The sequence below is a fragment of the Zootermopsis nevadensis genome, unplaced genomic scaffold, assembly GCF_977971745.1.
Source record: "Zootermopsis nevadensis isolate Lab colony 2312 unplaced genomic scaffold, Znev_1.0 Znev_ptg000007l, whole genome shotgun sequence".
Lineage (NCBI taxonomy): Eukaryota > Metazoa > Arthropoda > Insecta > Blattodea > Termopsidae > Zootermopsis > Zootermopsis nevadensis.
The window spans coordinates 5,406,239-5,420,800 of record NW_028259139.1 but is presented as its reverse complement, the minus strand read 5'-3'; the positions used below and the strand labels follow the sequence as shown (position 1 = coordinate 5,420,800).

At 34.9% G+C, this 14,562-nt stretch overlaps 3 protein-coding genes across 3 annotated transcripts; 1 reads left to right on the top strand and 2 right to left on the bottom strand.

Annotated features, from left to right (window-relative positions):
- Positions 1–17: 17 nt before the first annotated feature.
- mRpS18A (mitochondrial ribosomal protein S18A) lies at positions 18–2,487 on the bottom strand. Its single transcript, XM_022062515.1, has 4 exons — positions 2,213–2,487; positions 1,509–1,648; positions 1,222–1,345; positions 18–523 (listed from the first exon to the last, which is right to left on the bottom strand). Exons 1-4 carry the CDS (start codon positions 2,319–2,321, stop codon positions 372–374), a joined length of 525 nt encoding a protein of 174 aa, XP_021918207.1. The 5' UTR covers positions 2,322–2,487; the 3' UTR covers positions 18–371.
- Positions 2,488–2,548: 61 nt separating this feature from the next.
- Positions 2,549–12,986, top strand: mIF2 (mitochondrial translation initiation factor 2). Its single transcript, XM_022062413.2, has 16 exons — positions 2,549–2,874; positions 3,187–3,340; positions 4,083–4,197; positions 4,692–4,872; positions 5,465–5,625; positions 6,300–6,476; positions 6,736–6,785; positions 7,805–8,019; positions 8,627–8,831; positions 9,225–9,329; positions 9,811–9,931; positions 10,140–10,280; positions 10,530–10,694; positions 11,171–11,311; positions 11,894–12,069; positions 12,606–12,986. The coding sequence occupies exons 1-15, from the start codon at positions 2,822–2,824 to the stop codon at positions 12,064–12,066; spliced, it is 2,157 nt and encodes a 718-aa protein (XP_021918105.1). The 5' UTR covers positions 2,549–2,821; the 3' UTR covers positions 12,067–12,069; positions 12,606–12,986.
- Srp14 (signal recognition particle 14) lies at positions 12,974–14,453 on the bottom strand. The gene is made up of 4 exons (XM_022062569.2): positions 14,312–14,453; positions 14,141–14,213; positions 13,938–14,050; positions 12,974–13,541 (listed from the first exon to the last, which is right to left on the bottom strand). The coding sequence occupies exons 1-4, from the start codon at positions 14,333–14,335 to the stop codon at positions 13,425–13,427; spliced, it is 327 nt and encodes a 108-aa protein (XP_021918261.1). The 5' UTR covers positions 14,336–14,453; the 3' UTR covers positions 12,974–13,424.
- Positions 14,454–14,562: the final 109 nt, after the last annotated feature.

Sequence of the window (14,562 nt, the reverse complement as noted above, 5' to 3'; positions counted from 1 at the left end):
TCTGAAATGCGCGCCAGTTCTGTCACTGCATTTTATTAACATTTTCCATTAATAGCAGGTGCACTTGGAAATATCTTGGGAAGAAGCATGTGAACTAATACAAATTGTGTTTCTTAACAGATGTTCACATGTTGGTTGTGGTCCTTTTCCCAGTAAGAATACTTTCTTTGACACTGTTTTTTTTTAAATATAGTATGTTGAAATAAAAGTAACCATATTAAAAATTTGTAGGATACTCATACATGGAAACAGCAAAATTGTACATGAATAACTTTGATGTTTTTATTAAATTAGTTTAAAAAGAAATTATTTACTCAGTGTTTTAAAGTTTTATTTCTTTGTTTATTTATAAAGTAACACCTTCCTAGTTGTTACATCTGAGTACTGGCACCTTTCTTTCCAGAAGTTATACTTCTCACATCCTTGATTGTTGATTCATCAAAATAGGTATTGTACTTTTTCCACTTATATCTCCTTTTTGGATCCATTTTGCTTTTAGGTGGTGCTATATTTGGCATTAGACCTGAAAAAGAAGTACATGTTGAGCTGCAGTAGTGCACAGGCCTTGATTTAAAAATTATTAAAAAATTAGTTTTTTGTATTACAGAAATATTTTGGTTGTCATCTTGTCGTCAGTGAAATAATTTGTGATGAATTATCCTAGTCTTTGGGAGGTGTATTCATGCATGTAATACTGTGAAACAGAAGAATTAATAACCTAGGAACAGCTTTACTGTAGGACTGAACTAACACAGTGTTCTTTTTGAAAGTTTTGGTCATCACTGTTTATACTCCGTGCTGAAGTAGCAATCTCACATGGTTACTGAAAACTTGCCCTTTATGATATAGATAAAAATGTGACATTATTTTTATGTAATTTATTCCAAATTCTTGCAAAGATATTTGCAGCAGTGATAGATTAGAATTTCAACACATCACTAAAAAACAGTTGTTGTTATGAAAACAGCACAAGTAGTGGCATGTGACGTCATATAACTTGTAAAACAATGATGGAACTCAAACTAGATGTGAATGGGATATATGTTTGCATACAAGTTCACGGGTCTATACTGAAAGAATGGTACTCCATAAACACACCAATTTGGAAAAATTGTGACCTGCCCTTTTCATCCACGTGCATTCAACTGACATTTTTTGTACTGCTACAATGAATGACACACTTAAAATATAAGGTGATTTAAATATTGGAAGGATTCTTACCAGCTTTCTGTGCCATAGCTACCATCTTACTCATTCGCTTCTGTTGGTTTCTACATAAACCTGTGACACGACGTGGAAGCATACAGCCATCAGATCTAAGAAACTGGCTTAAAATCAGGACATCCTACAACAACAGGGAACTAATTACAACATTTTATGATGTTTAAAAAAAACATGGTTTCAGAAACAAATATAAAAATAATGTATAATTTATTCTGGTGCAATTAGATATCATGAGCCATAAAGATAAGGAAAGCATATGTTAAAATCAGTTAGATATAATTTACCGTGTGCTTGACATCTAGTCCTAAACTGCAAATGGTGCAACATCCACGAGAATCATCTGTTTTAACTAAATAAGGTTCCCTAGGAGAGAGAATGTTAACACCTTGAAATATACGAACATTTCCTTCTTGTGATTCATGAACTGAAATTAAACAAAGAAGACTATAATAGTACAATTATTTTCACATATACAACATTAACAGTTACTTTGTACAGTGATGACTTCTGTCCAGAGCAAGAGAAGCAAACAATACTCTATTCTAGTGATTTCCTAAACAGACAGAGGAGAGACTATTTAATAACACTTCCTCACAGTGTGAAAAGGATATGTGGAGTGATTTCAATCAGTGTCTGTAAACATACATCAACACAAAAGAAATTTATAGCAATAATGGATAAGTATACTAAATTCACTACATAAGAACTTTTTAAATCAATACTTCATGATTTCTGCTTTCACTGCTTGTATGGAAAGTTTTCATGTCACTGCCCACCATAAGTTCGTATGTAATGGGATCTTGACGTAAATGGATAAAGGGTTAATAAGTATGTTAGTATGATACCAAAAAAGCAAGATCAACATCAGATATAGGTTAGGAGGCTTCACTATGGCTGAAGTATGTTTGATCAACCGAAAATTAAGCATTAAATAAACAGCATATATACGTGGTTCCGAAACCTAATTCCTATAAAAGTATTTCCTTACTTTCCTTAATCATCTTTGCACAAGATAGATGGACATTCTGTCTTGGTACACACATTGCCACACTAAGGCATGTGTACCTTTGCCACAATTTTAATGCTCCCAAAATCATATTTATGTGCTACAGTACAGAATACTGCGTACAAGTAAGTTTTGTTTAAAAGTTACATGTATCCTGCAACTTATTATGAGTACAAACACCACACATATGAAACCTATATACTAAATACAACCTATTTCCTCACACTAGAAATGATTTTCGGTCAGGAGAGCCAAATGGAAGGATGAAATAATACCTCAATAAGCCAAGGATGTAGAAGAAGTCACGGCACAATCAATTGTTTTAACTATTATGAGTAGCTCATGGTTGCTTTATGTTTTTATTATCTGTGTTCTTGTAGGCAAGTTGTGTATGGTATTATCCACGTTAACCTTCGTGTTACGTTTTCATTCCATCAGTACAGAGTTAAAATGTGTATGTTGGTCATTCGTGGGGTTGGACTGCCTGGAGAATGTGTGATGTTGGTATTTGTGTCGATGAAAATGATGGCAATTGAAATTTTGGTTGGAAGTAGATCCTGCGGCTGAGGTTGGATAGTCCGTTTATCGAAAATGTTTGTATGTAGTATGGCTACGCCTATTATACGAATAAGTGTTTTAAGAAGGTACTACTGATTATTATCATAATTTGGATACTTAATTCTGTAATTTTAGTACCGGTATATAAAAAGTTCTTTTTTTGTTTGGCTTTTGCAAGTATAACCTAAACTTTCTTTTATTATCTGAACTGTGCCCAGGCGCTTCTTTGAAGTGGTGAATGTATTGCTTTCAAACTGTGTTGGGGCACATTCGTAGCTAGCTATATAATTAAAATCTGCAAAGTGTTTTAATTTCTTGTTTACGTTGTTTTTTGTTTTGCAGCACAAAGTACTAAATACTTACCAACCTTTTTTAATTCAAAGTTGTGACTGTTTTAGTTTGTATGGCCCACTTTGGAAGAAGAGTATTAATAAAAACCATTCCTATGTATGGAGTAAGTGTTTGTCTCAACAGTTTAACATCTGTGTTCTGTGTCGATTCTTGCATTTTTCTTCTAAATGGTGCAAGAAGCGAAAGAGTCCAGAGGAGAAGGTTAGCATGTTTCTGGTTCCTAATGTAACTACAGTGACATAGGAATCACTGTCATCAAATTACATTGTAAGACTAAGTTCAAGGAAAAGCTTCAAGTCCATAGCAGTAGTCATGGGTCAATAAACACAAAGGTTGCAACAAAGAATATTCCAAAATGATTAATGCAAAGAAGTTTTATGTTTAAGTATTGACCATTCCTGTTGTAATATACAAAATTCCCCCCTCCCCCCAAGAAAAGCCTATTACTAAATCAAGGCTGTATCTTACAATTGATGACATCTTAAAATCAAGGAAATCTGGTAATTCTCTGTCTATATGCATATTTTCAGTCATGTAGCTGAGGCTACACTATATTCGTGCCAAGAAAATTATTCTGTATGAATTATCTTCCCAGTTAAAAAAGGAAGGGAAAAAGGAAATTACACAGAGGTGTGTGGTACTTGTAGTACCGCTGTTTGCAGGCCTTGTTAACAGGAAGGTGTGAAGCTTGTCTGAGAGCTGAACGTTATTGCTTTCAATTTGTTTTTTAAATTTTCTGTATTTTTGTACACTTTTGTTTGTCATGCATAAATTGCATACATAGCAGGGAGTTTTAAGCTGTGCAACCATTTGCAACATTTATTTATGAAGCTACTGAATAGATTTTGATGAAATTTGGATTTGGAAATATGCACTGAAATAGTTAAGTGAATTTTGTTTTGTCTGTGAAGGTTATGTATAGCTTGTAATTTTACCTTTTCAGAAATCTCCTACAGCCATACACTTTTCATCTAAAACTAAAAGAAAACACACAGTTATAGATATATGGAAATACATGACAGTAGCTAATCTGGCTAATGCTATGGGAAAAAGTGTTGGTAAGTAATATATATAATTTTGCTTTGGCCCAGACATTCAGTCTCAAAATTAAGATGGCTGTCTTCTGTGATGTAGTGTCATGTTTTGAAATGTGATACAATTTATTGTAGCATTATCTTAGCAGATCATACTGAAAGTACAGTTATGAAATTTCTTTATAAACTAAATTAGATGTGAAAACATCTTCGAGGCAACTGAAACCAGATTCCTGCCAACCATGCCAAGACAAAACTAATTGCCTGACTCCATACTACAGACTCTACCAGATTACATCATGGGCGTCACCATAGCCTCATTTGCATTTTTTGCTATCAGAGTCGCCACAATCAGAACTTAATTTCAGTCTGGCCGTAGCATACAAACAGCACACTCATCCAATCAAGTGTACCAGGCACTGGCTAGTGTATTAGGAGTAGATTCCATTTGCGACTAAAATGTGAAATTGTTCACATTATCTTTAGTTCTTATAGCTCTTATTCACTTTCTTTTGCAGATCATGTATTTGAGGTTATGATGTATGTGGACAATACTGTGGATTATGACAAGTCAACTTCTGTTATTGACAGTCTGCAAGTTATTCAAGAGATTGTGAAGAAGTCTGGCATGAGAGCTCGGACAGTGTCTCCTCCAGACCTGAGTGATCCTGAACGGATAAATAAAGATGCAACAAAGTGGTTTGTAAAATCAATTTTGACATTCGCTTGTTATTTTAAAACTTCCACTAATTGTTTCCAAATGTAGATGTCAGGTTCCTTGAGCACACCACATTCAGCAAACTTCAGAAACATTTTGAAAATTAGGGTTCAGGTAGATTGGATAAGAGAATTTACTTATTTAATTTTGTAACAGAAGTAGTTTACTTTAGTTTTTGTCTGGAAAATTGTTATTACAAGTAACAATGTGCAATTTAATTTTCTGCTCTGAAAGTTTTAAGGGGTAGAAGAAGCTACAGAGGATCGAGTTACTGGAGAAGTAAAAGTGAATTTGCACTTCATACTGTTAGCTGGTATGACATTTCTCAACCAGATAGTTTTGTGCTAGTATAGACAAACTGTATATAAGCAGGTTTTCCCATGCATAAACACACAATGGCCAGATGGGATAATACAGTTTGCATTTACACCTCATCTTGCAAATTTGTATTTGGTAAGAATTGGCAGAACTTCTTCACTCTGTATATTCCTTGTGAAGCTTTGAGCTCAGTGTTTCAACAAAAAAGATAGGAACACTGCATTACATGTATTATTTTGTGTACTGTGGTTGCAGGCCACCACCTGATCCATCAGTTCTTGTGAAACGCCCCCCAGTAGTAACTGTCATGGGGCATGTGGACCATGGGAAAACAACCCTTTTAGACTCTCTTCGAAATACGTCAGTTGTTAAAAGTGAATTTGGAGGAATCACACAGCATATTGGAGCGTTTTCAGGTAAATTTGACATATGGCTCTTGTCTGGGAACAGTCGCTGAAATTAAATTTTTATTTTCTTCACTTTTTGCTGGCTTTCAATTTTGAAGCCAGAATTCTACCAGCCTTTCTTGTCCTGATGACACAATTAGAATCCAGCTTCCAAAATGCTGTGATTTTATTACTTAGATGATGGACAAAGTCCAAAAGAATAGTTTTACACTTTATAATGTGCCATCACTTCTTCTTCTTATTATTATTACGCCGTCTTCTTGCAAAGGTTGGCGATCCAAATGGCCAGCGTAGTTTCGTCAGCCATTAAGATAATTTAGAAAAAATAGTACAATAGAAATTCCGTTTCCTTTCTGTACCGCAGTGCGGAAACCGTTTGGGCTGTTACAGCTGTGCTTTCCGATACTCAATACTACGCCGCTTCAGAGTCATTCTTCCCATACCGCAGTTTGATTCTGGTGAAACTGCTGCCCTCCACCAGTGCTAGATTTTGGTCCACCCCGAGTATTTGATTTCCTCAGTACCACCAATATCTGGGAGGCTTTCCCCGATCTGCCACCTGGGGAGGCACCCGATGGAGGATCTAGCAACCCCCTCACTAGAAGCCTTCAAACTTCGACCCTAGCTTGTTTATTTCTTTGTTACTGGTTTCGTAAGGGTCATGAATTGTGTTTGTTTCACAGTGAAACTACAAAGTGGGGAAACGGTCACCTTCTTAGATACACCTGGTCATGCAGCTTTCACTGCTATGAGAGCTCGTGGGGCAAAGGTCACTGACTTGGTCGTACTGGTTGTAGCTGCTGACGATGGAGTCATGGAACAAACTGTGGAGTCTATCAGGATGGCAAAGGCGGAAGCAGGTACGTCCACAGTATTTTATAGAAGCTTTTTCTGTTGTATAAACAAGGACGACAGTCTGTTAACCATTATTTTATGCGAGTAGTGGATTTAAACGACCATACTTCTGGACTGCTGGCTGGTCTTAATTCCAGAGTTAACAGTTTAGTTGTATGCTATTGTAACACGCAAGCAGTGATGAAACTTGCTTTATTATTCTTCCTGTATGCTAATACTTCAGATGCAAATTTTGAGAGAATAATTTGTTGTATTTTTTTTCAGTTCCTATCATTATTGCTATAAACAAGATCGACAAGCAAGAAGCAGACATTGTAGGTAAACAGTCCTTCTGTTTTTATTAAAACTAGCTAATAAGAATTATTATTGCTATAGTCATGCAATCTAATAAAAGTTTACTTAAGTGAAGGGGGTACCATTATACTTCTTTCTTATCCGCTGCTGGCAGAGACTGTTTCCCCATAAATTACTGAATCACATATTTATAGATATTATTTCTAGTCACAAATATAAGATTTTTAAAATTAAAATAAGAGTGACAGGAACCTCATCTTTGGGTTAGGTTAATGTGAAAAGTATTTTTTTACTGAGCATCCTCTGCTGCCTCACTAAATGCAATTTGTATGTCCTCAGCTGCAACTACTTATGAACAACACTGTACATATATTTTTGTGAAGAATAATTGAAACCGTGAAATGTTGCATTTATTATGATTGTTGTGACAGGTAACTAGTAGCACTGTAGTGATGGCATTTATGAGATGAAAGTGTAAGTACAAAATCGAAAAACTACTTATGAGATATATATTACTTATGTCGTTCTTTTAGTCTCTGATTGTGAGAACGTTTAATGATTTATCTTAAATATTCATAAGTCACTTTATATGTACACACACAGTAGGCATTGGTTATTGTTATCATTTTTGTAAATTGTATTTTGATTTTACTGTTAACTTTGTGAAAGGGTTATTTAAAGTAGTCATTTATTTTTCTACTGTTCCTACAGAGTCTGTTAAGGGTGTCTTGAATAATGTACAGCAGTCTGTAGTCACAAAGTCACAATCATTTGCACCATCTTCTGATGCTTTCCCCAGGATGATACCTTCACAAGTTTTCTGTTTGCTTACTGGGATCAACCCAGGTTCATTAACATTTTCCTCATCACCCTCCATTGGGTGACAGATCAGGCGATCTCTGTCAAGGCTGTACTAACTCTTAGGTCATGATCTGGGTCCACCCATTCATTGAACTGCTGTGATTACAAACCACACCCATGCCTCTCCTGGAAATATTTTGGACTACAGTGTTAGATTTTGAATAATATATTATTTCAGGAGCATACAAAAGATATGCTGTTGCCACACGGTATCCAAGTGGAAGATAGAGGAGGTGATGTTCAAGCAATTCCAATATCAGCTCTTAATGGAACTAACCTTGATACACTGACAGAGGCAATCGTGCTGCAAGCAGAATTGATGAACCTCAAGGGTGATCCAAGGGGCAGGGTAGAAGGAGTTGTTGTTGAGTCCAGGACAGATCTACATAGAGGGTATGGATGTTGTACGTGGTTATGGTTCAGATGTAGTAATGGATATCAAGTAACAAGCAATTTTTCTGTGTTCTTACTGTTATTATCATCAGATTAAGCCATTTGGTTTGTTTGGCCTTAAGTTGGTGTTTCCATCACTTTTGAAGGTGTCTGATGTCTGTCCTCCTAACTGGTCTGTTATCATAATTTGTTTTGACCTAATGGAATTTGGCATTCTTAAAAGACGGTTCATTGAACATCATGGCTGAGTTGTTATCACTCTTCCTTTGTATTCACAACATCAACTTTATAAATAATGTACGTCAATTTCCATCTTACAATTTCTGATATAATGTTTCTCTCATGATAACAAGACAGAATTGTTCTTATAGGATTCCTGAATTTAATGTTCTGTTCTATCCATGTACAGAAGATGATCTCAGAGTAATTTCCATCTTCAAAACTCATGTCAAATTTTGTCATCACATGTCAAAAATATGTGCTAATGAATCCTGTTTATTTCTAAAGAATGTTTCTAATATTGAATCATGATTACTTAAATTTTAGTTTGGAGAAACAGGTATGCTTTGCGGGAGAAATATTTCAGTATTTCGGAATCTTTGTGCAGGAAACTTTCTACGGCTATTGTTCAGAGAGGTATGCTACAGAAGGGAACTGTTCTTGTAGCTGGACTGGCTTGGGCTAAAGTACGTGCAATGTTTAATGATCGGGGCCAACCCATCCAGCAGGCACCACCATCCACACCAGTTGAGGTGTTAGGCTGGAGGGAACTTCCGTCAGCAGGAGATGAAATCATTGAAGTTGAATCTGAGGTAGGATGCTACTTTTTTCAAGTTTTTTAGCTTTAATTTTTATAATTCTTGTACAGCCAGGTCAGGAACCTTTATTAATATGTCCATTGGCTTGTATTATTGACACCTAGTTTGTGGTTATTTATTAGATACTGATGTACCAATTTTCTTCTCATTTACCAGTATATGAAAATTAGGTAAGAGGTAATTTATATGTTAAAGAGCTACAGATAAAGAGCTATTTTAAGAAATTGTCCCTTGAAGCAGAGAGTGTGTAACATTAGTAAGAAACGCTTAATATTACATTATTTTTATTTTTAAAGTTGTAGTAACACAAACACTTTATGTAGTGTATCTAATATGCCATGTTCATGTTTGTCTGGTTAATAACATTTTTTTATTTGTGTTCATTAGAAACGTGCCCATGAAGTGATGAAATGGAGGCAGTCAGTGAAACTGACTGAAAAACAAGAAGCTGAGAGGGAAGCAGTTGAATGTAAAATTGAAGAACATTTGAAGGTATTATAGTATTACATGTAGAAAACTGCAGTGTTATACAGTGAAATATTAATGTACTAAACATTAAATAATTATAAGAATATGCAGTGTTTTCCGTTGTTTCCTAGCAGCACCCATTTGTCTGGGTGTGCATATTTGAAAAATTCTATGAAATCAACAATGTCGGAACTATGAAAACACTAAATCCGGGCCCCTCCACCATTCCCTGTGTGTAGTATAGCCTCAGAGTTGAACTATCTTTAGTGCTACAAGCAAATTGTGTCACAGTACATAGGATATGAAGTCATTCAGGAATATTTTGTGTTTGTTATGAATCACATTCATATGCAAGGTTCAGTGAAACTCATTCACATTTCTTAACTTGTACTTATTCTCCTTTATACAAATATATCATACAGAATAATTGTCTTAGATTTGTGTTAACATTATGCATTTTTTATTCTGAAAATTCGTTATCCTAATTGTGATGATTTTTTTATAGGTATACAAAACACAGTTGGAAACAAGAAGAAGATTAGGAAGGTACAAACTGCGGCCAACTGGGCCTCGAGAAAAAGAAATTAAAGATGACATAGGACCAAGAGTCAGTGTTATTGTAAAAGGTATATCTAGAGATATGTGAATTCTTGTTGGACTGTGAATGCACTTAAAATTCTTGTCTCCCAGGAAAACATTAGAGCTTTGTGACTGTACATTCACTCTGTCTGCATTCACTATAATTCATGAGAGGAGAACAGATCATCAGATTTAACATTTGCAGTACAATAAATTGTTTACACTTCGCCATGTAAGCAAGGCTTTTATTTTCAGGGGATGTTGATGGATCTGTTGAAGCAATTCTTGATGTCTTAGAAACATACGATGGTGACAGTGTTTGCAAATTGGATGTAGTACATTATGGGGTTGGTAATGTTTCAGAGACAGATGTGGAATTAGCAACTGCATTTAAAGGTTAGTATAACAGTTTGTTTATTGTGGAAATAACGGTTCTGTTACACCTTGATTTTCAAGATGTGATTTTGCAGAGGGATAAGCAATTTTGATTCTTAGGTTTAAAATGTAAAAGTATGTAGTAAAGAGGAATATCTTAAAATGTAAACACTGCCCAGTACAATTGTAAAATATTGTTCATAAAAGTTGTGCTGTGCCATATGCTAATGTTTCCATTTTTATAGTAATTTTTTGTTTTGTTTTTTTCAGCAATAATTTACTGTTTCAATGTTAATACTCCAGATAAAATCACAGAACTGGCAAAGTCAAATAAAATATCAATCCGTTCACACAATATAATTTATAAAATGGTAGATGATCTCAAGAAAGAAATCAATTCTCAGTTACCACTCATGGATGTGGAGGAAGAACTGGGTAAGTTTTAAGTTTATTATATTAGAACTTATTAACTTATTATATTAGAACTTATGTAACAGTTACATTGATTGCAATGGATGACTGCATGTTTTAAGTTCAGCATGTAATTTCACTTCACATGAAGTTGTAGTGTTTAGTCCAATCCAAAGCGAATCTTATCATCTCCATTATACTAACACAACTCTGAAATAATATCCTCTTCCTCATCTTTGCATCTGTTCAGCTGTTTTTCTCGTCATTAACATGTGTACAGATGGATGGAGTGACTTTAAAGGCACTCCACAGTGTTGTGAATGCACTTAAAAAGCTTATCCCTACATAAACATGAAATAGGGATTCTACTCTGTTATGTTTCTCAATCAAATTGCTGTAATCTGACTCGATTGCTATATTTCTTCCTTTTTAGGATGCACAGCAAAAAATTGTATATGTTCAGATCTATTTCATGTCAGTTCTGTATTGATGATCCTCAGGTGAAGCAAATGTCCTTCAAGATTTTGAAGTCACAGAAGGAAAAAGGAAAGTGCATGTCGCTGGTTGCAGATGTACAAAAGGAATTCTTAAGAAAACGGGAAGATACCGACTACAGAGAGGACAGGAAACTGTATATGATGGTTAGTATTCTGCTTACTCTATTCACTTTTCTAGCAGCAGGGTTCTATAGCTGAGATGCACCTGTCATTTGGTTTCTACAATTTAAAAAATAAACATCTTGTTTCACTTAATTATCACCAAGTTTCTTTGTATGAATGTATATGATCCATCCCCTAGATATCCTAACATAAATATCATAGCCTTTATAGAGCATTTGCTAATTTTTAAATCTGCACTTCCCAGCTGCTGTTTTTTTTAAATAGAGAATATCAAGTTGCCTGTTTCTGATCTGTTGCACTGACATACATCAAACTGTGTATTGGCTAACTGGTTATTTCAGGGAAAGTTTCAGAGTGAACAAAATATGTGGTGTACCTTCAGAAATTTTACTCTGGTGTTTCCTCTTTCTGTAATCCAGTATACATTTTTCACCTGAACCATTTAGCTACCACACAGGATAATGTTTCTCTCTCTACAGTTGGGTTTGTATTCTGTACATTAAAGGTTAAAAGACCTTTTGAATGTCATTTCATAGGCTTTTGGAATTTTCTCCATAATATGCAATAGATTGTATGAACTGTAATATATTACTCTTACATTAGGACTGTTGGCTTCCATGCGCCACCTTAAAAATGAAGTAGACAGCATCAAGAAGGATGTTGAATGTGGTCTCCGGCTGGCAGATGGTACCATCAATTTCAGAGCTGGAGATACATTAGTCTGTTATGAGATAAGAAAGGAACAACAAGAGACTAAATGGGATCCAGGATTTTGAAAGGTAAATGTGCTGTAATGAAATTCCCATTGTATCGTGTCAAAAACCCAAACCAAAGTTCTCAATATTTTGATCTCCTTCAGAGTTACATGCATACATACCTAGTATTTCTGATAACAGTACCTACAACTATGCTTGCTGTAGAAATGTCTGTATATAAATAAATATATACTATTACAGCCATTTTGAAGCAAAGATTTACCATGAGAAGATATCGGTTTTCGCCACATTTTCAGTTTCAAGTAATGGATGTTCCACAGTATGTAAGGAACTTCCATCATTGAACATGCAAAATATTTTTAGAAGCTGAATTTATTATGGGTATGCAGAAAAAAAAGTAAATGTGAGGATGGAACAAATTTTGCTATTCATGAAAATAGATAGCAGCTGCATGCAGAAAATCATTGCACTGGCTCTAATTGCTACAGGGAAGAAATTGTTAATGTAAAGTTGTTGGTGCTTAAATAAGCACCATATCATCATGTAGACATGAGGGGAGGTGGAGGTATAGCTCAATGCATTCTTAACCTTGACAATAGGTGAACGGTGAACTTCATGCCACAGCTGCTTTACACTTGATAATAGAACCCTGGTATCCAGTGGATTGGAAGTTGGATGGGCCTCAGATCCAGTCTGGACATTGTGATGAAGAGAAAAATCCTTCCCTGTACAAATGTATGTCTAGATACAGAATCTGGCATAAAACTTGTCCATATTTTGGACTGTCTGTCAATCATGACAAGTAGCTTGCTACTCTGTTGAGATTTGACCACTCCAGAATGGATACTTCCAGTACAGCTTTTCATTCAGTGTTCATTTTACTCCTTTTATACATTAGTCTACATACATTTATTTTGAACATCAAGAGCATATTTTGAAGGTGAAGGAGTAATAAATGCAAATGATATTCAAGGAAAACATTTTAATGCAACTCTTGATTTAACCCGTTTCATAATACACATTCCAAATAAGTTTTACTTAAGTTTGTATAAATTTCATGTCAAACATTTGACAAATAAAACCAAACAAAAGAAAAATTCAGATCCCAAAACAATATCAAATGTGAAATGTAAAAATAAAACAAATTTCTTGTCTCAAGCAAATGAATTTATATTATATAAGTTATTAACCACATTTTGTTCTAAACATCTCAGACTGATGCAACAGGTGCATATAACTATAAATGTCCGTTCTGTCTTCACAAACCACTATACGGAATGTGAATGTGTGAAACTTGTTTTATATGCACTTCCAAAAACTGGCATAACTAGTTTGTCTGTTCTGGAAAGTGGATAGAGTAAACTGAAAAATATCATAAGCCGTACATGGAGAAAAAAGTCAAAGATTTGCATAACAAATCACTGTGTTGCCTTTGCCTTTGTTTTAGTTTTCTTCAGTTTCTTCAAACCATCCAAATTTCCTTTGAGCAAATTGCAGTATGCCTGCTGAAATTTGTTTACTTCCTTAGGATGTACCTGTAAAGGACACCAAATAATAAATGAAGGAAAATCTGGCATGACTACTGGTACACAAGACAGAGTTGAAGGGCATAACAATGTATGCGGAAGTAATCATGAATGCAAAACATTTGTATCAATCATAAGTGCCTTTATGGCAGTTTACAGGATTAAAACAGGACTCACTGGTAACGAAAACCAAAGGTTCAATACTAAATCACTTGAATCTAGTTGACATCCACGACTTACTTCCCTGGTTAGCCTTTGGTGTGAGGCAGTACAAAGCTATCAACCAAAATAATAATTGAGATTTTAGGTTCTCATGGTGGTAAGGATGATCTTATTTTTGACAATGTGTAGAAAATGCAGTGACAACAGCAACATATGCATAATTCCTCTATTCATCCAACTTACAACAGTGCTAATTTTCTTATTCCTTAATGTAGCTCTCATTAAGCACATGTATTCAGATGGCTCAGGAAATGGTTTCTTCCCGTCTCGGGGTGTAGGTTTCGTTCGACCATCATCTAACAACAACATATAAGAAACACTATTTTAATTATATCGCTGAACTAGACTGCATCAAGTACAACCTGCCCTTTTATGTGCAAACTTACACCTTTTCATAGTTACAGTAACAGATCCACTATTTCGTGCTTTCCGAAACATCCAAGTCAGTTCGGTTAAAAACTGTAAGAAAAGATAAGAAATATGTAAACAGTCACTTTGTGGATGAAAATAAATCCGTAATATAGACAATGATTAAATAAATATGTTACCATACATACGCTCTCATTCTCCAAAAGCACCATGTTGGCATACCAATCACAGATAATACCAACATATACAATACCAGTACGTCAGTTTTTAATGTGAATAAAAAACATAAAATATATAACGTATCACTTTATTTCATTCACACGCCTCTATGTTGGAACATATTATTACGGGCTTGATTTTCAAAATAAACCTAATGAGATATATTATTTCGATTGATTCCACATTGCTCTTCAACGACCCAATTCCCGTCATATTGAAT